Source organism: Saccopteryx leptura, chromosome 3 (assembly GCF_036850995.1).
Source record: "Saccopteryx leptura isolate mSacLep1 chromosome 3, mSacLep1_pri_phased_curated, whole genome shotgun sequence".
NCBI classification, from domain to species: Eukaryota; Metazoa; Chordata; class Mammalia; order Chiroptera; family Emballonuridae; genus Saccopteryx; species Saccopteryx leptura.
The window spans coordinates 181,564,466-181,587,509 of record NC_089505.1 but is presented as its reverse complement, the minus strand read 5'-3'; the positions used below and the strand labels follow the sequence as shown (position 1 = coordinate 181,587,509).

The 23,044-nt window shown below is 39.6% G+C and overlaps 1 protein-coding gene across 2 annotated transcripts in view; it reads left to right on the top strand.

Moving 5' to 3' along the window:
- Nucleotides 1–23,044, top strand: part of F13A1 (coagulation factor XIII A chain) — a 177,765-nt gene that overhangs the window by 42,793 nt on the left and 111,928 nt on the right. For both annotated transcript variants that reach the window (XM_066376973.1, XM_066376972.1), the window contains one exon: nt 21,777–22,028. In XM_066376973.1, the coding sequence (XP_066233070.1) occupies nt 21,777–22,028 (252 nt within the window). The remainder of the gene's footprint in view (nt 1–21,776; nt 22,029–23,044) is intronic.

The window sequence follows — 23,044 nt, the reverse complement described above, 5'->3', positions numbered from 1 at the left end:
TGTTGTCACCATTAAATTATTAATAAAAGTTAACTGGTTTAGTAAAAAAATTTATCAGAGAACTGTTTTGTTTGGAAGACATTTAGCTCAATTTTTTATATTTTTCTTGTTAACTAATAAGATTGATTTTTAAGTTAGTTGACATGACTTTAACTAAATGAGTCTTTTTGTTAAGACCCACAAGCTGTAGTTTACTTAAATGATGCATAGAACATAAATGGAGCTTTGGCTCCATGGACTTGCCATTTGTTAACAAAATTCAGTTCTTCTAAGAGAATTCCTGTGGCATGCTTCCTGAAGCTGTCTAGGAATGTGAAAGATGTAAGCCTCAAAGCTGTTAGCTATTTCACCTGGTCAGTGGTCCCTACTTTCAGTCTAACATGTCTTTTCTTCCCCCTCCCCCAAACCTGGCTTGGGCTTCCAGAGACCAGCTTGAGGGCTGCAGAACCCTAAGAAATGTGGAAACATTCTTTGTCAGTTGATAGTCTTGCATAACAGTTAAAATGAGAAGGGACAAAAGGCTGGTACACAGTTTGGTTTCCAATCATGAAATCCATCAAAGTACATTAAACTAGACATTGTGGCAGCAACATTCTATCACTCTCTTTCTTATCCCGAGATCCTAGTATGGTTCAACCTCTGTGTACTGACAGAAAACAGAGCCTCATTTAAACTCATGCTGGAAAGGGGCTAGGATTGCCCTAGAAACAGTTGTGACATGGATAAACTTTGTACTTCAAGTGGCCACATTTGTATACCACGCCCATTCACTAGTTTTCCTATTCCCAATGTCCACCATCCTCCCAGTTCTTAAGACCAGCTTTTAAGAAAAGTTTCATACTATAAAGTAACAAATGTAAGCAAACCTATGGCTTTTTTTTTCAGGAACAAAAGCATTTTAGCATTATCTCTAACTTGTTCTCTATTAGAAGGATTTTCATGATCAATAATCAAAATGAGAATATTATGGGAAATCAAGAGATCCTCACAGCACTCTCAACTGCTCTTCTATAGTCTTCACACATGAACCACAGTGATTTTTTAAATAACTGAATGCAATCCTTGTCTCTTTTCTAGTGACTTTTTTCTCAGCCTGAATACATTTCAAAGTTCTGACAACAGTCTACAAAACCCAACTTGATTTCCTGGCTCTCCCTGCCCTTATCACCTGTGGCTCTCCATACTGTTTCCTCTGCTCCAGGCACATGGACCTCCTTCTTCTGAAACTTGATAACTATGTAACCTAGAGCCAGTTACCAAGTTCTCTGAGCCTCTGTGTCTCCAGATAGAAAATGGATGAACTTTTAAAGCCCATGTAGAGTGTTAGTATACTATCTGACACATTGCAGGGTTCAGAGCATAAAATAAAAACTCCTCTAGTTTTATAACCAATAGAAGTTTTTTCAAAGGAATTGGTTACACTGGTGAGAGAACAACTAAGAAACCAGACAGGTGACACAGTGAGGCAACCCAGGAATTGGTAACAGAAAACATCTGCCACCACACCTGGAACAGGAGGCACACGGAAGACCAGAAGCCATATCTGAGAGCTGGAGTCTCTCCAAAAGCAGATAGAAGGGGACACTTCTTGTTGTCTCCCCTACCTGCCTCTGAAGCCTCTCACTGGCTAAACTTAATTAAAGAGGGTAAAGAAGTCCGGGAATGGGGTTTCCTGTAGAACCAAAAAGAATGTTCTAGAAGATGTGAGCACTGGGCCTGAGAGCAACCAGGCAGTAGATAAGCACAAAAGTAGTTACTAGACCCCAGTGGACAACTTGGAAGTCATATTAAAATTCTCTAACTCCTCTTCCTCCTTTGCCTTAGGAATTGAATCAGCAATATGAATAAATCTATAGCATAGTATGTATTATGTTCTATAACCAACTTTGCATAAATAGTCAAGATTTTATGTTGATTATTTTTTCTTAAAGATTAAAAATATTCTGTCTCCTCTCAAATGGAGTAACACACACCTGTGGTTAAGGGAGTTTCCAGAAAACCAGTTTCATTAATATCAGCATAGCGGTTAACCACACCAGTCCCTAATTTTTGGAAGAGTCTCTTTTCAAAAACAGCGTGCTCATCAAGGCTTGTGGCTTAGTCATGATTCCTAGGGTTACAAAAGATGTTTTTTTTTTTCTTGTGGCTCTATGCCCAACCTCTAAAACAGTGCCTAGCAGCTAGTAGGTGATTTAAATCTCTTTGATGAAAAATGAACAAAACCTGGGGTGATCTTTGGCTCAGCACCTCTCACTCAGAGGCAGCGTCTCATTTCTGTCTCAGCTTCCTGATTCTCCTCCCCATGTCTCCACTTTTCTCCATCAGAGCCAATCCTGGCACTCTGAAGACACCGTCCTGTCTTTCCTGAAAACGTCAGCAGCCTTCTGACTGGTTTCCCTGGCCCCACTCTTGTGTTATTGTCCCCCCACCCCACCCCGAAACCACTCTCCATCCTCCAGCCAAAGTGCTCTTTCTGAAGTAAGTGCAAAGTAAGTCCCATCAAACCACTCACAGCATCTCAATGGCTCTTTCCCCACCTCCAGCCCCTTCTGGAACACAGCCTAAATGCCTGTGCTCAGCATCGGCGGTCTCTTTGGTTCTTGTCCTGTCCAAGTCAGCTGCTTCTTCTCCACAGGTGTCCTGAGTGTCTCCTCACTGCCTTAGGCTCCATGCTTTCATTACTCCCTCTGCTGGGCCAGCTCCTCCCCACCTGTCCACCTTTCAGATTCTATTTCACAGCCATGGTCTCTGAGGGATCCTCTCTGACTTTTGTATGTGCAGTTTCCGCTGCATCTGACCGTTATGATGATTTATATTTCCAAAGCCTCCACCACACCTGGTTACTCATGGCCAGCAAATCCCAGCGAAAGCCTGGCAAACTGCTGGCACATTTAAAATGTGTGTCCAATTGTTGAAGAAGCTCTGCAGTCTTAGCTCACTGTGGAGAAATTCTCTTATGACAGCGCTGTTGAAGTTTCCTCAGAATTTTATCTCCCATCCTCTTCTTCCCCTCTGTACTGTTGGCAGTGCCCTGAGCCAGGGCCTTGCCTCTCCACACTCAGACTATGGCCTTGTTTGGCCATCAAAGGCATTGCTTCTTCATGCAGATGGTCAGCATCAGGCACTCACCTTATATTTTATGAATCATTCAAAGAGTCTAGCACAATACTGGTTTCATATAATCCACAAAATTACACCTTTGTCCAAAAAAAGATTAAGAGAATTAAGTAAGATTGAAAGAACAGTGAGATAAAATTAAGGTAGCTAAGACCCTTAAAGAGTATCTATCTTCAATTTACCAACTATTTATTAAGCACCTACTATATTCCAAGCATCACGCAAGCCACTAGATACACGTTAAACAAAACTCAGTCCCTGTCCCTCCTTCCTCAGTTCTCTGGAGCTACAGAATAACAGTGCCATGTGGCTTCCTGCCTTCAAAGGACATTACATACATGTACACATATATCCATACCTATCCCTATATCTGTGTATCAGTATCTATCTCTCTACGTCTATGTTAGATAGGGGGTAAGATACAAAGGGCAGGTTCCTGGAGGTCCTTCCTGAGATGACTTGCTTTTACATATTTGTGTTTCCTTTCTGTTGCTGTCATGTGAGATTTCTGTGCCTTTTTGATTGTTTCTTTTCTTAGTGGTAGTGTCTGTTCTTGTAGTTGGTAACCTGATGTTTCTATAAGTTATTCACGGGCTTGTTCCACGCTGGTCTCTGTGCACCCCTGTTCCATCTTGAGACTGTGGAAACCAGGCTGCTTCCCTTCACAAGGCACTGCCCTCCATGCCCAGCTCTGCCCTGCGTCATGCTGCCACAGAAATACTTCCAGGGCCCACTTGGAAACAGATTGATTATTTTGAACACGAAAGGTGTATCCTGGGAAAAACAAATGAATCAAATGGAAACATGAATTAACATCATGAAATTTACCTTACCAGCTGGAGATATGATATATTCATGAGTTCCTTGGAGACAATCCTCTTATAAGAATTCACTGTTAAAGAAGTCTGCAGTTATGTGGAGTCAAAGTTCAGTTTTAAAGCATTAATATTTGAATGGAAAACACCCTTTGAAAGAAAAGGTTTACAACTAGAAATTTTTTTATTTCGTGGGGAGGATGCTTGGAATTGACGCCTGGCTTGCAGCAGGTATTTCTTTCTAGGGAACCGAAAGGGTGATATTCTTTTTATTATTATTATTATTATTCGTGTGTGTGTGTGTGTGTGTGTGTGTGTGTGTGTGTGTATGTTTCTGAAGTGAGAAGCAGGGAGGCAGACAGACTCCCGCATGCGCCCGACCAGGATCCACCCGGCATGCCTACTAGGGGCGATGTTCTGCCCATCTGGGGCATTGCTCTGATGCGACCAGAGTCATTCTAGCACCTGATGCGGAGGCCATGGAGCCATCCTCAGTGTCCAGGCCAACTTTGCTCCAATGGAACCTTGGCTGCGGGAGGGGAAGAGAGAGACAGAGAGGAAGGAGAGGGGGAGGGGTGGAGAAGCAGATGGGCGCTTCTCCTGTGTGCCCTGGCCGGGAATCCAGGAATGGAACCTGGGACTTCCACATGCTGGCCAATGCTCTACCACTGAGCCAACTGACCAGGGCCAAAAGTGTGATATTCTTTTTTTTTTATTTTTCCTGAAGTGAGAAGCAGGAGGGAGGCAGACAGACAGACTCCCACATGTGCCCGACCGGGATCCACCTGGCATGACCACCAGAGGGTGATGCTCTGCCCATCTGGGGCATTGCTTTCTTGCAACCGGAGCCATTCTAGCACCTAAGGCAGAGGCCAGGCCATGGAGGTGTTTTCAGCTTCTGGGCCAACTCTGCTCCAATGGAGCCTTGGCTACAGGAGGGGAAGAGAAAGATAGAGAGAAAGGAGAGGGGGCAGGGTGGAGAAGCAGATGGGCGCTTCTCCTGTGTGCCCTCGCCGGGAATCGAACCTGGGACTTCCACATGCTGGGCTGATGCTCTACCGCTTAGCCAATCAACCAGGGCAAAAGTGTGATATTCTTTTTTTTTTTTTTTTTCATTTTTTCTGAAGCTGGAAACAGGGAGAGACAGTCAGACAGACTCCCGCATGCGCCCAACCGGGATCCACCCGGCACGCCTACCAGGGGCAATGCTCTGCCCACCAGGGGGCGATGCTCTGCCCATCCTGGGCATCGCCATGTTGCTACCAGAACCACTCTAGCGCCTGAGGCAGAGGCCACAGAGCCATCCCCAGCGCCTGGGCCATCTTTGCTCCAATGGAGCCTCAGCTGCGGGAGGGGAAGAGAGAGACAGAGAGGAAAGCACGGCGGAGGGGTGGAGAAGCAAATGGGCACTTCTCCTGTGTGCCCTGGCTGGGAATCGAACCCTGGTCCTCCGCACACTAGGCCGATGCTCTACCGCTGAGCCAACCGGCCAGGGCAAAAGTGTGATATTCTTAAGGGAACTGGACATCTGTGACAAGTCCAGCTCAGTTCCATTGACATTTATTGAGCACCCACTCAGTGTAAGGCATTGGGACATTCTGTGGGGCTATAAAGACAAATTAGATAATACCTTTAGTTCAGTTTAATAAGAAAAAATAGATATCTAAGTGAGAAAAGGGGGAAAGATTTTGTTGGGGTTTTCTTGCACAACCAGAATTGTTACTATTACTAAGTATAGCATAAGGGAGCTCAGGTTATGGTCATTTGATTTACAATTGAGAAGCCATAAGATGAGAGAAATCAGAGTGTCTTAACATACAAGATTCTTCATGTCAGAACATCAGGAGAGACAATGAGTGACAGGTATACATTCTTCAGTTGCAGGGACCTCCTTCCCTATGTTGAGTACGTCCTTCCTGGTTCTAGACATGAACCAGATGAGGTCAGAGTTGTTCTGTTAACAGCAGCCTTCAACCATACTGACCATGCCATATGCTGACTAGTGGCCTTCTTAGGCTACTGGGAACCGAATCACCTCATAGGATACTGTGTTCTTTTTTTTTTTTTTTTACACTGACAGAGAGAGTTAGAGAGAAGGATAGATAGGGACAGACACACAGGAACAGAGAGATATGAGAAGCATCAATCATTAGTTTTTCGTTGCAACACCTTAGTTGTTCATTGATTGCTTTCTCATATGTGCCTTTACCGTGGGGCTGCAGCAGACCGAGAAACCCCCTGCTCAAGCCAGCAACCTTGGGTCCAAGCTGGTGAGCTTTTGCTTAAACCAGATGAGCCTGCGCTCAAGCTGGTGACCTCGGGGTCTCAAACCTGGGTCCTCCGCATTCCAGTCCGACGCTCTATCCACTGTGTCACCGCCCAGTCAGGCTACTGTATTCTTTTTTTTTTAAATCTTTTTTTTTTCTTTTTTTCTTTATTCATTTTTAGAGAGGAGAGAGAGAGAGACAGAGAGAGAGAAGGGGGTAGGAGCTGGAAGCATCAACTCCCATATGTGCCTTGACCAGGCAATCCCAGGGTTTCGAACCAGCGACCTCAGCATTTCCAGGTCGATGTGTTATCCACTGCGCCACCAAAGGTCAGGCAGGCTACTGTATTCTTTTTTTTTTTTTTTTTTTTTTAACATTCAACAATGATTTTATCTTTTATTGTCTTAAGAAGTAGATGATAAAAATATTAATATTATATACAAAATGTGTAAGGCTTTCTGAAGTGTATATTAGAGTAGTATCATTCTTATAGATGCACAGATTATATTTTTAAACCAAATGTATTTTAAATAAACATGGAATATTTATTATAAATTATAACAAATTTTAGGGTTTCATTTTTTATTCTACTTGTTAATAGTTCTACTAATAATGTGAGTGTTGACAGTGAATAGAAAGTCATCCCACGTAGCATATGCAACTTATTGCTACATCAAATGTGCAAAAAAAGTAAAGCTAATAAGAGAATCTATTGTACTAACTTATTTTAACCTATGTCATGGGATTAACTTTTTAAATGGCTTACATACAAATAAGTAAAAATGTAGTGGGTATATAAAAAATATGGTTAAAATATTTGTTTAAAAATAGATGAACAAAGGAACCCTACACCTAGGTTCACATATCAGTTAATTTAGACTGTACCCTTCACATAGTGTTATTCACTATAGAGGAATCTAATTTAAACTAGATAATTCTTTTTTTTTTTCTTATAAATTTTTATTAATGTTAATGGGATGACATTAATAATTCAGGGTACATATATTCAAATAAAACATGTCTAGGTTATCTTGTCATTAAATTATGTTGCATACCCCTCGCCCAGAGTCAGATTGTCCTCCGTCACCCTCTATCTAGTTTTCTCTGTGCCCCTCCCCCTCCCCCTAACTCTCTCCCTCCCTCCCTCCTGCATCCTCCCTCCCCCCACCCCTGGTAACCACCACACTCTTGTACATGTCTCTTAGTCTCATTTTTATGTTCCACCAATGTATGGAATCATGTAGTTCTTGTTTTTTCTGATTTACTTATTTCACTCCGTATAATGTTATCAAGATCCCACCATTTTGCTGTAAATGATCTGATGTCATCATTTCTTATGGCTGAGTAGTATTCCATAGTGTATATGTGCCACATCTTCTTTATCCAGTCTTCTATTGAAGGGCTTTTTGGTTGTTTCCATGTCTTGGCCACTGTGAACAGTGCTGCAATGAACATGGGGCTACATGTGTCTTTACGTATCAATGATTCTGAGGTTTTGGGGTATATACCCAGTAGAGGGATTGCTGGGTCATAAGGTAGTTCTATTTGCAGTTTTTTGAGGAACCACCATACTTTCCTCCATAATAGTTGTACTATTTTATATTCCCACCAACAGTGGATGAGGGTTCCTTTTTCTCCACAGCCTCTCCAACATTTGCTATTACCCGTCTTGTTGATAATAGCTAATCTAACAGGAGTGAGGTGGTATCTCATTGTAGTTTTGATTTGCACTTCTCTAATAACTAATGAAGCTGAGCTTCTTTTCATATATCTGTTGGCCATTTGTATTTCTTACTGGGAGAAGTGTCTGTTCATGTCCTCTTCCCATTTTTTTATTGTTTTTTTTGTTTGTTTGTTGTTGAGTTTTATGAGTTCTTTGTAAATTTTGGATATTAGGCCCTTATCTGAGCTGTTGTTTGAAAATATCAGTTCCCATTTAGTTGGCTGCCTGTTTATTTTGATATCAGTTTCTCTTGCGCAGCAAAAACTTTTTATTCTGATGTAGTCCCATTCATTTATCTTTGCTTTCACTTCTCTTGCCATTGGAGTCAAGTTCATAAAATGTTCTTTAAAACCCAGATCCATGAGTTTAGTACCTATGTCTTCTTCTATGTACTTTATTGTTTCAGATCTTATATTTAGGTCGTTGATCCATTTTGCATTAATTTTAGTACATGAGGACAGGCTGTAGTCGAGTTTCATTCTTTTGCATGTGGCTTTCCAGTTTTCCCAACACCATTTGTTGAAGAGGCTTTCCTTTCTCCATTTTGTGCTGTTGGCCCCTTTATCAAAGATTATTTGACCATATATATGTGGTTTTATTTCTGGGCTTTCTATTCTGTTCCATTGGTCTGAGTGTCTATTTTTCTGCCAATACCATGCAGTTTTGATTATTGTGGCCCTATAATATTGTTTAAAGTCAGGTATTGTAATGCCCCCAGCTTCATTCTTTTTCCTTAGGATTGCTTTGGCTATTCGGGGTTTTTTATACATCCATATAAATCTTATGATTTTTTGTTCCATTTCTTTAAAAAATCTCATAGGAATTTTGATGGGAATTGCATTAAATTTATATATTACTTTGGGTAATATGGCCATTTTAATTATATTTATTCTTCCTATCCAAGAACAAGGAATATTTTTCCATCTCATTGTGTCTTTTTCTATTTCTCTTAGCAATGCCTTGTAGTTTTCTTTATATAGGTCCTTTACATTCTTTGTTATGTTTATTCCTAGGTATTTTTTGTTGTTGTTGTTGTAATCGTGAAGGGGATTATTTTTTTGAGTTCGTTTTCTAATATTTCATTGTTGGCATATAGAAAGGCTATGGACTTTTGTATGTTAATTTTGTATCCTGCGACCTTACTGTATTGGTTTATTGTTTCTAGTAATTTTTTTGTGGAGTCCTTTGGGTTTTCGATGTATAGGATCATATCATCAGCAAAAAGTGATACCTTTACTTCTTCTTTTCCGATATGGATGCCTTTTATTTCTTTGTCTTGTCTGATTGCTCTGGCCAGAACTTCTAGCACCACGTTAAATAAGAGTGGAGAGAGTGGACAACCCTGTCGTGTTCCTGATTTAAGGTGGAAAGTCCTCAGTTTTACGCCATTTAATATGATGTTGGCTGATGGTTTATCATATATGGCCTTTATCATGTTGAGATATTTTCCTTCTATACCCATTTTGTTGAGAGTCTTAAACATAAAATTGTGTTGTATTTTATCAAAAGCCTTTTCTGCATCTATTGATAAGATCATGTGGTTTTTGTTCTTTGTTTTGTTGATATGGTGTATTACGTTAACCGTTTTACGTATGTTGAACCATCCTTGAGATTCTGGGATGAATCCCACTTGATCATGATGTATTATTTTTTTAATATGTTGTTGTATTCGATTTGCCAGTATTTTGTTTAGTATTTTAGCATCTGTATTCATTAGAGATATTGGTCTGTAGTTTTCTTTCTTTGTGCCATCCTTGCCAGGTTTTGGTATGAGGGTTATGTTGGCCTCATAAAATGTGTTTGGAAGTATTGCTTCTTCTTCAATTTTTTGGAAGACTTTGAGTAGAATAGGAACCAAGTCTTCTTTGAATGTTTGATAGAATTCACTAGTATAACCGTCTGGGCCTGGACTTTTATTTTTGGGGAGGTTTTTAATAGTTTTTTCTATTTCCTCCCTGCTGATTGGTCTGTTTAGGCTTTCTGCTTCTTCTTGACTCAGTCTAGGAAGGTTGTATTGTTCTAGGAATTTATCCATTTCTTCTAGATTGTTGTATTTGGTGGCATATAGTTTTTCATAGTATTCTACAGTAATTCTTTGTATATATATGATGTCTGTGGTGATCTCTCTTCTTTCATTTTGGATTTTATTTATTTGAGTCCTGTGCCTTTTTTCCTTAGTGTGTCTTGCCAAGGGTTTGTCGATTTTGTTGATCTTTTCAAAGAACCAGCTCCTTGTTTTATTGATTTTTTCTACAGTTTTTCTGTTCTCTATTTCATTTATTTCTGCTCTGATTTTTATTATCTCCTTTCTTTGGCTGGTTTTGGGTTGTCTTTGTTCTTCTTTTTCTAGTTCCTTAAGGTGTGAAGTTAAGTGGTTTACTTCGGCTCTCTCTTGTTTGTTCATATAGGCCTGAAGTGATATGATCTTTCCTCTTATTACTGCTTTTGCTGCATCCCAGAGATTCTGATATGTTGTATTTTCATTTTCATTTGTCTGTATATATCTTTTGATCTCTGTGCTTATTTCTTCTTTGACCCATTCATTTTTTAGAAGTATGTTGTTTAGTTTCCACAATTTTGTGGGTTTTTCCCCCTCTTTTTTACAGTTGAATTCTAGTTTCAAGGCTTTATGATCAGAGAATATGCTTGGTACAATTTCAATTTTTCTAAATTTGCTGATATTGTCTTTGTGGCCCAACACATGGTCAATTCTTGAGAATGTTCCATGTACACTAGAGAAAAATGTATACTCTGTCGCTTTGGGATGAAGTGTCCTATAGATGTCTATCATATCCAGGTGTTCTAGTATTTCGTTTAAGGCCACTATATCTTTATTGATTCTCTGTTTGGATGACCGATCTAGAGCCGTCAGCGGTGTATTGAGGTCTCCAAGTATGATTGTATTTTGTCAGTTTTTGTTTTAAGGTCAATAAGTAGCTGTGTTATATATTTTGGTGCTCCTTGGTTTGGTGCATATATATTAAGGATTGTTATGTCTTCTTGATTCAGTGTCCCCTTAATCATTATGAAATGACCATTTTTGTCTCTGAGTACTTTTTCTGTCTTGTAGTCAGCATTATCAGATATGAGTATTGCTACACCTGCTTTTTTTGTGGTGTTGTTTGCTTGGAGTATTGTTTTCCAGCCTTTCACTTTTAATTTGTTTTTATCCTTGTTGCTTAGATGAGTTTCTTGTAGGCAGCATACAGTTGGATTTTCTTTTTTAATCCATTCTGCTACTCTGTGTCTTTTTATTGGTAAGTTTAATCCATTTACATTTAGTGTAATTATTGACACTTGTGGGTTCCCTATTGCCATTTTATAAATTGCTTTCTGTTAGTTTTGTATCTTGTTTGATTCTTCTCTTTTGTTTTTCTATCATTTGTTTTTGTTTGTTTGTATTCCATACTTCTTTCCTCTATTGCTACCTTTTTTAAGTCAAGTGTTTTTGTGGTGGTTTTTTCAAGGGTGGTTACCATTAAGTAATGAAAAAGGTACCTACCATATTCATTGTAGTACCCTTTCTTATGAGTATTTCTGCACTTCATCGTCCTTTGCTACTGTTAATCTTCATCCTTTCTCCCCTTTTTTTTTCTTTTGTTGTCACAGTTTAAGTTTGGTTTTATTGTTTTCTTGGTGGAGCTGTTACTTGTGGTTTTGTTTTCTTTTGTTCTTTGAATTTGGTTGGAAAACCTCCTTTAGTATTTCCTGGAGTGGGGACTTTCTGATGATAAATTCTCTCATCTTTTCTGTATTTGTGAATGTTTTTATATCTCCTTCATACTTGAAGAATAGCTCGATGGGTATAATATTCTTGGCTGAAAGTTCCTCTCTTTCAGGGCTTTAAATATTGGGGTCCACTCTCTTCTAGCTTGTAGAGTTTCTGCTGAGAAATCTGATGATAATCTAATAGGCCTTCCTCTATATGTTGTATTCTTCTTTTCCCTGGCTGCCTTGAGAATTTTTTCTTTGTCATTGGTTTGTGTCATCTTCATTATGATGTGCCTTGGAGTGGGTTTGTTGGGGTTAAGAAAACTCGGTGTTCTGTTTGCTTCTTGAATTTGAGGCTTTAGTTCTTTCCACAGGTTTGGAAAGTTCTCGTCTATTATTTGTTTGAGTATATTCTCCATTCCATTTTCTTTCTCTTCTCCCTCTGATATACCTATTATTCTTATGTTATTCTTTCTGATGGAGTCAGACAATTCCTGTAGGGCTTTCTCATTTTTTATTATTTTTGAGTCTCTTCTTCTCTCTGTTGTGCCTCAAGTTGCTTGTCTTCTATTTCACTAATCCTATCTTCTATCTGGGCTGTTCTGTTAGCTAAGCTTGTTACCTCGTTTTTCAGCTTGTGAATTGAGTTTTTCATTTCTGTTTGATTTGTTTTTATAGTTTCAATTTCCTTGGTAATATATTCTTTGTGATCGTTGAGTTGTTTTCTGATTTCCCTAAATTGCCTTTCTATGTTTTCTTGTATATCTCTGAGTATTTTTAAGATTTCTATTTTAAATTCTCTGTCATTTGGCTCCAAGGCTTCCAATATGTTAAATCTTTTCTCCATAGATTTTTCCACATCTATTTGTGTTACCTCTCTATCTTTTGTATCCATAATATTAGATTTACTTTTTCTTATTGGCATCTGAAGGTGGTCTTGTTGATAGTGTTAATTAGAATTAATAAAGAATAAAAAGGAAAAAAAAAAAAGGAAAACACTCCACAAAAAAAAAGTAATAATTTATTATTTCCTCCTTTTTTCTTTCTTCTCTTCCCCTCCTCTCATCTCCTTAGGGAAATATCATGATGACCTGTGAATTATATTATGCTAAATGGAACAAAAACTGCCTGTAATGGAGGGCCTGATTTGGGATGAAGAGTTCAAGGGGCAAAATTGGGAGTAGGGACCTACTAAATGCAAAAAAAGAAAAAAGAAAAAAGAAAAAGAAGGAGAAAATCTTAGACAAGCATAAAATGATTTGCTTGTAAATGATGGTCAACTAAGAGATATAATGAGAGGGATAAGAGGGAAACAGAAAAAAGGAGAGAAAAAATAATAATAATTAAAGAAGAAATAAAGAAAAATAATAAGTAAAAATCTGTTGTATTAAGTGGAGCGAAGACTAAATACAATGGAGACTTTGGGTTGGGAGGAATGCTAGTGAGTTAAAAAGCAATGTAAAAAGTACCCAAAATGCCACAAAAACAAACAAATAAAGGAAAACCAAGAACAAAAGCAGAAAAAAAAAAAGAACAAAAAAACTTGTGTCCCTAATTAAATAATTTGTTCATGATTGAGGATTGAATGGCAGGAAAAGTAAAAGGAGAAAAGAAGAAACAAATAGAAAGGAAAAAATAAGAAAAAGAGAGAAATGAAAGAAGAAAAAAAGGAAAGGGAAAAAAACAAAAAAAAAAACAACAAAAAAAATGGGAGAGAGTGAGAGTTAAGGGTTTTGGAGTGTAACCCTAAAGGAGAGTAAGGATGAAGAAAAGAAATAAAATGTAACACTCATGGGTAGTGTAGTTCAAGAAAAGTGTAGCATAAGATGGGCAGAGAATAAAAGGACTGAGGTGGAGGAAATAGAAATAATAATAAAGGCAATAAGATAGAAGAAAGAAACAACAACAAAGAATTAGTGGAACAAGTTATAAAGTCTGTGGATTTTTCTTGATTTTGAGAGGTTAACTTCTTCCTTTTTCCTTTCTCTCCCTCTTCCTGGTCGATGACTCTGTACCCCAGGTTCTGCCCCTGTGTCACGCTTAGGTAGGGATTTACAGTCGATGGGATTCTATGGCAATGTCATATAATTGGCTTTAGTCTCGCTGGTAGTCAAGGCTTGTTGGCGTTTGCAGAGTCCAACCACGAGAGAGTTTGCTTTCCTGGAGTCTCTCTCCTAGTCTCCCCTTCCTGAATTAGCAGCCTGGTGATCCAGCTATGAGGCTGCCACTGCTTCTGTCTGGGGAGTAAGAGGCTCAAAGAGCTGGGAAATCCCCACTCTATCCTCACTCAGCGCAAGGCTCTGGGTAAGGCTCTGGCAGTCAGAGCCTCTAGGGTAATCAGGCGGGGCTGGGAGCCAATTGTTGTCAAGGTGACTGTTCAGCGCCTAGCATTCAGTTGGACCACTCAACCCAGGCTTTCCACACTTTGTAGCCTGTTTTTGCTGGGAAGAAGAGGCACTAGTCTCTGCTTGCTGTACAGATCTTAATATCTGCCAAGTCCGTCTTGTTAGGTATATCCCTGAATATGGAGGCTCTGTCAATCAGAAGTTGCCCCCGCCCCTTTAGCGAAAGGCACTGAAAAATATCACGCCTTTTGTCTTGGATCGCTGAACTGGGAGAGATCTTATCAATTAGAGCCCCGTGGGTGCGCAGATTTCATGGGTTAAGCTAATTTCAGTGATTGGATCCGCAGCTGTGCTCCAGAAAGTATTTCAGGCTGCCTGCGCGCCCCTCCCCCAACGCTTGATTGTTAGCTTGAATGGCTGGGTGAGGTGCCCCGCCCACGGAGAGAATCTCCCGACTAGGAAAGACAGGCTTGGCGCCCCTCCTGGACCGTGGCACAGGGCGCACGCGCGCGCGCGGTTTCTCAGGGCACGCCGGTGGCCGCCAGTGCCCAGGCTGCCGCTCCCCGAGTGTGGGCGGGCAGTTGCACGCGTGGGTTGACTCACCACGGGCGTACTCCCTCCTCAGCAACAGTTCTTTCGCTTTCAGTTTGTTTGTGGAACTCCGGAATGCTCCGAGGATAAATTTTTCTGTTTCTAGTTGATAAATTTGTTGAGATTTTGCGGAGATCTGTCGGACGCGCTGCTCACGGCGCCATTTCCGTGATGTCACTCGGCTACTGTATTCTTAATGTAAACATATTCCAAAGCCATCAGCTAACTAAAAAATTAATTTTTAATTAATTTTAAAAATGTAACACATGCCTTACCAGGCAGTGGCACAGTGGATAGAGTGTTGGACTGGAATGTGGAGGACCCAGGTTCGAAACTTTGAGATTGCCAGCTTGAGCATGGGATCATCTGGTTTGAGTAAGGCTCACCAGCTTGAGCCCAAGGTTGCTGGCTTGAGCAAGGGGTCACTTGATCTGCTGTAGCCCCCTAGTCGAGGCACATATGAGAAAGCAATCAATAAACAACTAAGGAGCTGCAACAAAGAACTGATGCTTCTCCTCTCTCTCCCTTGCTGTCTGTCCCTATCTGTCCCTCTCTCTGTCACTCTCTGTCACAACACATCCCTCTGTGGAGTACTACCTGTGTAGGACTTTTTCCACAGTGGGGTCTCAGGTATGAAATGAATGGTTGAGAGCAAATGTTCCCCAAGGTCACATACAGCTGAGTCTGAGCCAGAGGTAGATTTCTCCTGCCAACCTTACTATAAAGAAGCCACGCTAAAAGTTCAGGCCCATTGAGCCAAGGTTGGAAAGAAATAAAATCTTAAAGGAATTAAACATTTTCACCATCTTCCTCCTGATTCTAGCCTGGGAGATCAAGGAGTTAAGGTAGCTGCATTTATCTGTTTCCACATACATATGTGTAAGGAGAGAGTGAGGTTAACGAAGGCATGGGGGTGTTTCAATATAGGCATATGGTCCAAACAAATTTTGCCTTAATCATAGTATTCCTGTGGCCTCAAAAATAATTTACAAATTAAAACAAGCCTTTAAACTATGAGCATATGTCAATTTCTAGATCATTTGGGAAGATGGCACCAATTTTGGATAAGTGCGAATGAATGCAATTGGTAATTATATTTTTTCACGTTTAGTAGTCCAATTTCAAAGGCTACATTATTACTAACAAAATGAGGATCTTTTCTAGGATATTTCTTGCTTCTATTTTTCTTGCTCAGATTTTTTTTAACACAAAAGTTACACACTTTTGGGGAAAAACAAAAACATTTATCTAGGCATTACATGCTTTCAGCACACATATGCGTGGTGGTCACCTGTGCAGGGCCACGCTTCACCTCCAGATTTGGCCCAGGAGAGCTGACAGGCAGTCACGGAGGTTGATGGATGGGTGTTCCAGAATGTAGCCTGATTGTGGTTTCTTAAACATGCCACCTCCTGGGGGTGAGAGAGCTATTTAGTGAAATGAAATACTACTCTGTCACAACTTCCTTACTCACAATTCAATCATGGAAAATTCTTCCCCAGTGCTGTCATCGAAATCATTACCTTCAGAATTAAACATGGTGTAAGAGAGCAGGCGACAATACCCCAAGGTACTATTGACATGTCAGGTCTCACATTAATAGCCAGCTTTTCCATACAGTGAATATGAAAAGGACTGCAAATCTGGATTCCTTTTCCTCCCTTTGGAATGAATGTGATCCCGGTTCGCTGCCGTAAGCTGGTCTGGCGCCACATGGCCGACCTACCCTCAGAGCTGCTCCCCGTCTCACTGCAGTGATGACATCACTCTAGCACCTTGCCAGCTCAAATTCCCGGTCGCCCTGAGACCCTCTGGGCAGGCTCCTCTCTGCCAGGCTTTCTTTCTCACCACCAGAGGTGAAGCCCTTGGATTCACACTTCTTTCTGACTTGTGACTTCTACTATCAACCACGGTGTATCCCTCTCTCCTCTTACCTCCTGTCCCTTCAAATTCTCCCACTTTCCTCTTCTCTTGGCTTCCTTCATCCCCGTCATCCCTCCAGGACCTACCCCGTACCTCCATGGATGTGGCATGATGCAAAGCAAAGAGGATGGCCCTCACTGTGCAGAGACCCTGGTCCAAGCGTGGTCTCCTCTCTGCCTAGCTACACCATGTCCTGCTTGCGACAACCTCACAGAGCCTCTGTTTCCCATCTGTGAAAATTCCCTCACAGAGAACCCCAGGAAACAAGCCTTTACTGCTGTCATTTTTACTTCCATCTCTATGTGAAAGGCCTTGACAACTTTTACAGTAATAAAATTGAATGTTTTAACTATGTTTAGTGAAACCAATAAAAAGGTACAACCAACTTGCTATGTCTTCAACACCCACTGAGACTGGAGAATTGAACTCATAAGCTTCAGGAAACTAAATGTTGACCTAACATTTAGTAGTGCAGATGTTTGTTGTTGGTTTAAGAACAGATTTCTCTTTGGAAGGAAAAACTAGGTGATGGTATTTACTTTTGAAGCTCGAGTCTTAGACTCTGTGTCTATAATAAATCACCCCTTAAATAAATAAAATGTAAAATTCTCTAAGGCAAAGTGGTAAAGATTTATTGTAACGGCCAGCTACTAAATATTTTAGGCATTGCAGACCATATGGTCTCTGTTGCAGCTACTCAGCCCTGCTGTTGGAGCACAGTAACACACACATGAACAGGTTGGACTGTGTTCCAATAAAACTTTATTTGCTCAAACAAGTGACAAGCTGTATTTGGTCCCTGGACTCTAGTTAGCCAACCCCTGCTCTGAGGCCTGAATGGAAAGTACAGTGTCCATAAATGATTCAGAAATGAAGGAATTATGAGTAGGGTACAGGAGATTCTTCCATGACGAGGCTGGAATTACTAAGGCTCTTTGGTTCATGATGAATATCATTGTGTGTGTCTGTGTGTGTGTCTGTGTGTGTGTGTGTGTGTGTGCGCGCACGCACGCGCGCTCACGCACACATGTGCATGCACATGTGTGTCAGTGTGGCCTCCGTAAATTGTCTTAACAGAAATATTAAGTCAGCTCAAGGTTTTGGAATCTAGAATAAAATGACCTTTGAAAGTAGGTTTAGAATCTATAGGTTTGTTGGTTGTCAGTGTACCCGTCCTGGCTTCCTACTCCTGGAGCAGAGAAATCAGGAAGCCAGAGAAGATAAGGAAATAACAGTAACTGCCATTTTCTGAGCTAACATTCTCATCACAAACTGTGACCACTACTGCCTCTTTTGCACAACCAATGAATGCTTAATTGAGAGAGGACAAGAACTATGCTGACACTCACAGAGTAAGTGTGCAAGGCAGCTTTCCCCTTGGCCACAACAGCTCCCCCAACTAAAGCAAATGGTTTCCCTGGGACACCCACCACCAAAGGGGGTACAATGACCTCTTCTGCCTTTCATCTTTACTTTCCAGTAAGTGTTTCAAACACAAACAGTAAATATCTCCTGTGCAGTCCCTACTGTGTGCCAGGCACAAAGCTTCCATTATATTATAAGATTTATTTTCTTTCCATTTCCACAACTAAATTGCAAAGAGACAAGGAAATAAAAGCTCAGACAATTAAGAAATCTGCCCAAAGAAGCACCAGCAGTTAACTGTGAAGTCATATCTTGACCATAGTTCTCACCAACTGCAAAGCATTTTCTACACATACAATGACTGTGGACCCTAATGGTTAGACTTGCAGGCTCTCAAGCAAGACTGGGGTTATTCTCGATTCCACTACTTTTTAGTTGTATCCCCTTTAACAAATTTCTTAATGACTCTTTGTCTTAGTTTCCTAATTTGTCAAATCAGAATGATGGTAATGATTTCCCTCCCACAGTTTGTTATAGATAATAAAGCAATAAGGGGCACATCCTAAACAGCACAGGTGTTGGCTTTTTCTATAGACTATAAGCTCTATGACCACAGGAGTCTGTCTTATTCATTGTATCCACTGTTGTATTCCTAGCATTTAGACTACATAGTAGACAATATTATTGCATGAGTGAAAAATGTTCAAACAAACTTAGAGTCTTTCAATTAGGTCACGTCTGGGTTCAAGGCCAACATTTTTTTGGTATAACGTGAATTTGATAGGTCAAAGTTAGTACAAGTCGTTGAAGTCATAATTTGAAGTGTAGTAATGGAAACACATAATTGTCTTAGTTATTTCAATGCTCCCAACAAAAGTGTATGTTAGTACAAAGTTGATGCTGAGGCTCATAGCACATAGCTTCAATACATTATCCTAGTTCTCTGCACTTTCCAAAGGAGCGTCCTTATGTAATACATTTTAAAACTCTTTTCATCCGTTTTTAAATCTAAGTCTCTCATTACCACATAGATTTTATCTTTAAAATTTTATTATTACTAAACTGGTGTCATATTAATACTGCGCATTTTAGATCCAAGCCAGTATTTAGTGACAACAGCTGCCGAGAGCTACTGTAATAAATGAATTATGGTCCCATTTAGCTGGCAAGATTGCCTTTGATGTCTACATTTCAACAGTGATGGGGGTCCAGAGGGCAACAAGGCCTCCGGAGAAAAACAGGCAACCTCACCCTGTAGCTGAACAGGCACAAAGAGGACCGACCATACACAAGAACTGTGGGGGTGTGGGTGCATTTGAAACAAACAGCTTTTCAAATGAATTTCATGCAGGCTTCTCAGAAGCTGAGCCCCATGCAGTCCCAAGATCAACCCCTGGACACTGTCGCACCTTGGCAGAAAACTATTTCTACAGTCTCATCAGATTTATGATAATATTCATTCTGAGTGGTGACTAACTGATATCTCTAACATATATCGAAAGACTGGGGTTCTAATCTCTCTCCCTGTCTTGCGCTGTGTAAACTATTTTCGTTCAGATTAAGCATCTCACAGAAGTAATGTAGGCAACCACCTCCTCAGAATGCTCTTTCTCCAACAGTATACCCACCTAAGAACACTTTAAAGACCTCGGTAATTGCAGATGCCAAAATGAAGCATCATTTTTGTTTGTTTTAATGTAGTATTATCTATGTGTTTTATATAAAACAATTGAAGTAAATATTTTTCTCTTGCAGTTTCTTTGTTTACAATAAAAATGATATGCAGACTTAGTCTAATGTATATTTTTCTTTGAGTGAAGAAGAATTGAATATTGAATATATTTTGAAAATGTGTATAACTGAAAGATTTGCTTCAGTGTAAATTATTTTTCATTGAATTTATTGAGGTGACAATTGGTTAACATATTTATATACAGGTTTCAGGTGCCCAATTTTACAACATATCACTGTACACCATCTTTTATATTCATCCCTACCCAAGTCAAATCTTTATCCATCACCATTTATACCCCATACCTTCCTTCACCTCCCTGTCAAACAATCACCACACTGTTGTATGTATCCATTAGGTTTTTTTTTTGTTCTTTTTTTGCCGTATCCCTCTACCTCCCTCACCCAAACTCCTCTCTCTCAGCTTTCAGCCTGCTCTCTATATATGAGTCTGTCTCTATTTTGCTTGTTAGTTTCTTTTGTTCATTAGGTTCTACATAGAAGTGTAATCATATGGTATTTGCCTTTCTCCGACTGGCTTATTTCACTTAGCATAATGATTCCCAGGTCCAACCATGCTGTACATATTTGCTGATATAACTGATAAAGGATTTGCATCCAAAATTTATAAAGAACTTAGAAAACTCAACAACAAAAACAAACAATCCAGCTAAAAAGTGGACAAAAGACCTGAATAGACACTTTACTAAAGAGGACATACCAATAGACATATGAAAAGATGCTTAACATCACTGATCATCAGAGAAATGCAAATTAAAATCACAATGAGATACCACCTCACACTTGTCAGAATGGCTACCATCAATAAATCTACAAACAAATGCTGGAAAGAATGTGGAGAAATGGGACTCTGATGTACTTAGTGGAAATGCAGATTGTTAAACAGTATGGAGTTATTTCAAAAAATTTAAAATGAAACTGCCTTATAACCCAGCAATCCCACTTCTGGGAATATAGTTTAAGAATCCTGAAACACTAACTTGGAAGAATATGTGCACTCCTATGTTCATTGTAAAATTGTTTACAGTAGCTGAGAGCTGGAAACAGCCCAAGTGTCCGTCAGTGGATGAGTGAATAAAAAAGGCATGGTACATACAGTTTAAATTATTGATGCACTTTATTATTTTATAAACTAAACTATAAATTCAACTTTAAGTAAGAGAGAATGTGTGAGGTTGACTTTCTATACATAGTGAAAACTTTGATTTTTTGGGGAATTCATTGGTTAATTATAATTATAAGGTTAACATCTGAAATAAGAATTTGATCCAAAATGGCAGTAATTAAGAGAAATAAGGTTTATTCTGAGGTAGCTCATATATAAAGCATCATAAGCCCAGAAATGTGCTAAAATATAATGATGAAATCTGTTGTTATTTCTGTTGAAATAACAGCTAAAAATGTGTAATGTATGATAACTTATATACAAAGCATCTTACTTGTATTATTTTATTTCATCCTTAAATAGTGTTATTATCCTCACTTACTGATGAAGAAAAAGAGAAGGAAAGGGACTTGTAAAGGTCAAGTAACTTGCCAGGGGTTGCAAGGATGGGAAAATAACAGAGCCATAATTCAAACCTAGATCATTTGCCCCTGAAACCTGAATTCTTGCCAATAATATACAGTACACATAAGTCATCAGTGAGATTGGCAGTAAACACATATTTAGTATAAAAATGGTCACATATCACAATCTATAAATATAACCCTATTATAGGTTCTATTTTATTATAGTAAAACAAATAATAAAATTATGTCAATAATAATAACCTTTGTCTTATGTTGTTAAAAAGGTAATTCTAACTTTTTAGAGGGCAGAATTTCAGGGAATAACTTCACAGTATCATATAAATTTTGTTTTTATTTTTGCATTCCAGATTAGTATTTCTATGTCTTATTTGAATTCACGGGCTAGTCAACCAATAACAATTTCTATAAATATTGTTATTTTTTTAACTAGACGTGACAAATCTGAGCCTCAAGGAAGTAAAGAAAATGGACTACCATCCTGTAGCTAGTTAGTAGCAGAAATGAAATTCAACCCATTTGTTATGATTTCAAGTCTAATAAATTATTTCCCCTCTTCAGGTGCAAGATGGCAGAGTGAGAACAAAATTGGTTTGTGACACATACCCAACACTGTACTTCCTCTTTATTCTCCCAGGGCGCTACCCTCAGGAGAATAAGGGAACCTACATACCAGTTCCTGTTGTTTCGGAGCTGCGAAGTGGCAAGTGGGGGGCCAAGGTCATCATGAGAGAGGACAGATCAGTCCGGCTGTCCATCCAGTCTTCCCCGGAGTGCATTGTGGGGAAATTCCGGATGTACATTGCTGTTTGGACCCCCTATGGAATACTCCGCACCAGCCGGAACCCGGAAACCGACACATACATTCTCTTCAATCCCTGGTGTGAAGGTAAAGGGGGGCCGTTTATTTTTCCCATTTTAAAAAAAGGGGGGAGTGTCATGTATCTGAAAACCGCCTCTTTTTTGGAAGCATAGCAGAATTAGCAGAATTATTCTAGAAGACATGTTCTATTTTTCCATACACTTTATTACCCATGATTAAAGGACAGTAAAAGAAGAGAAATTTGTCCTAAATGCGTATAAAGGCAAAACCTGTATATATAACTTTTATGCTGCTATGCATTTATTCCAGGGAATTGCTAAAGTTGCACAATTAGTTGCTGAAATATGGTTATGTTGAAGGCATCACCTCTGTGTCTGTGATTGTTCTGCAAACAAAATAGACTTATTAAACTTGACTTTCTAAACTATTAAGATTCATTTTCTGGCTTCAGAAAAACACAATAAAGTTGATCTTGTCCATAGTGAACCTACTTTCTCTATCTCTCTAATTCAGAAAAGAAAGCTTTTTTATGGTATTTTATTATTATTATTATTAATTTTAATGAGGTGACATTGGTAAATCAAGGTACATATGTTCAGAGAAAACATCTCCAGGTTATTTTTTATTTATTTTATTTTATTTTATTTTTTTACAAAGACAGAGAGAGAGTCAGAGAGAGGGATAGACAGGGACAGACAGACAGGAACGGAGAGATGAGAAGCATTAATCATTAGTTTTTCGTTGCACATTGCAACACTTGAATTGTTCACTGATTGCTTTCTCATATGTGCCTTGACTGTGGGCCTTCAGCAGACCGAGTAACCCCTTGCTTGAGCCACTGACCTTGGGCTCAAGCTGGTGAGCTTTTTGCTCAAACCAGTTGAATCCGCGCTCAAGCTGGCGACCTCAGGATCTTGAACCTGGGTCTTCCGCATCCCAGTCCGACACTAACCACCAAGCCACTGCTCAGTCAGGCTCTCCAGGTTATTTTGATATTTGATTATGTTGCATATCCATCACCCAAAGTCAAATTGCCTTCTGTCACCTTCTATCTGGTTTTCTTTGTGCCCCCCCCCCACCCC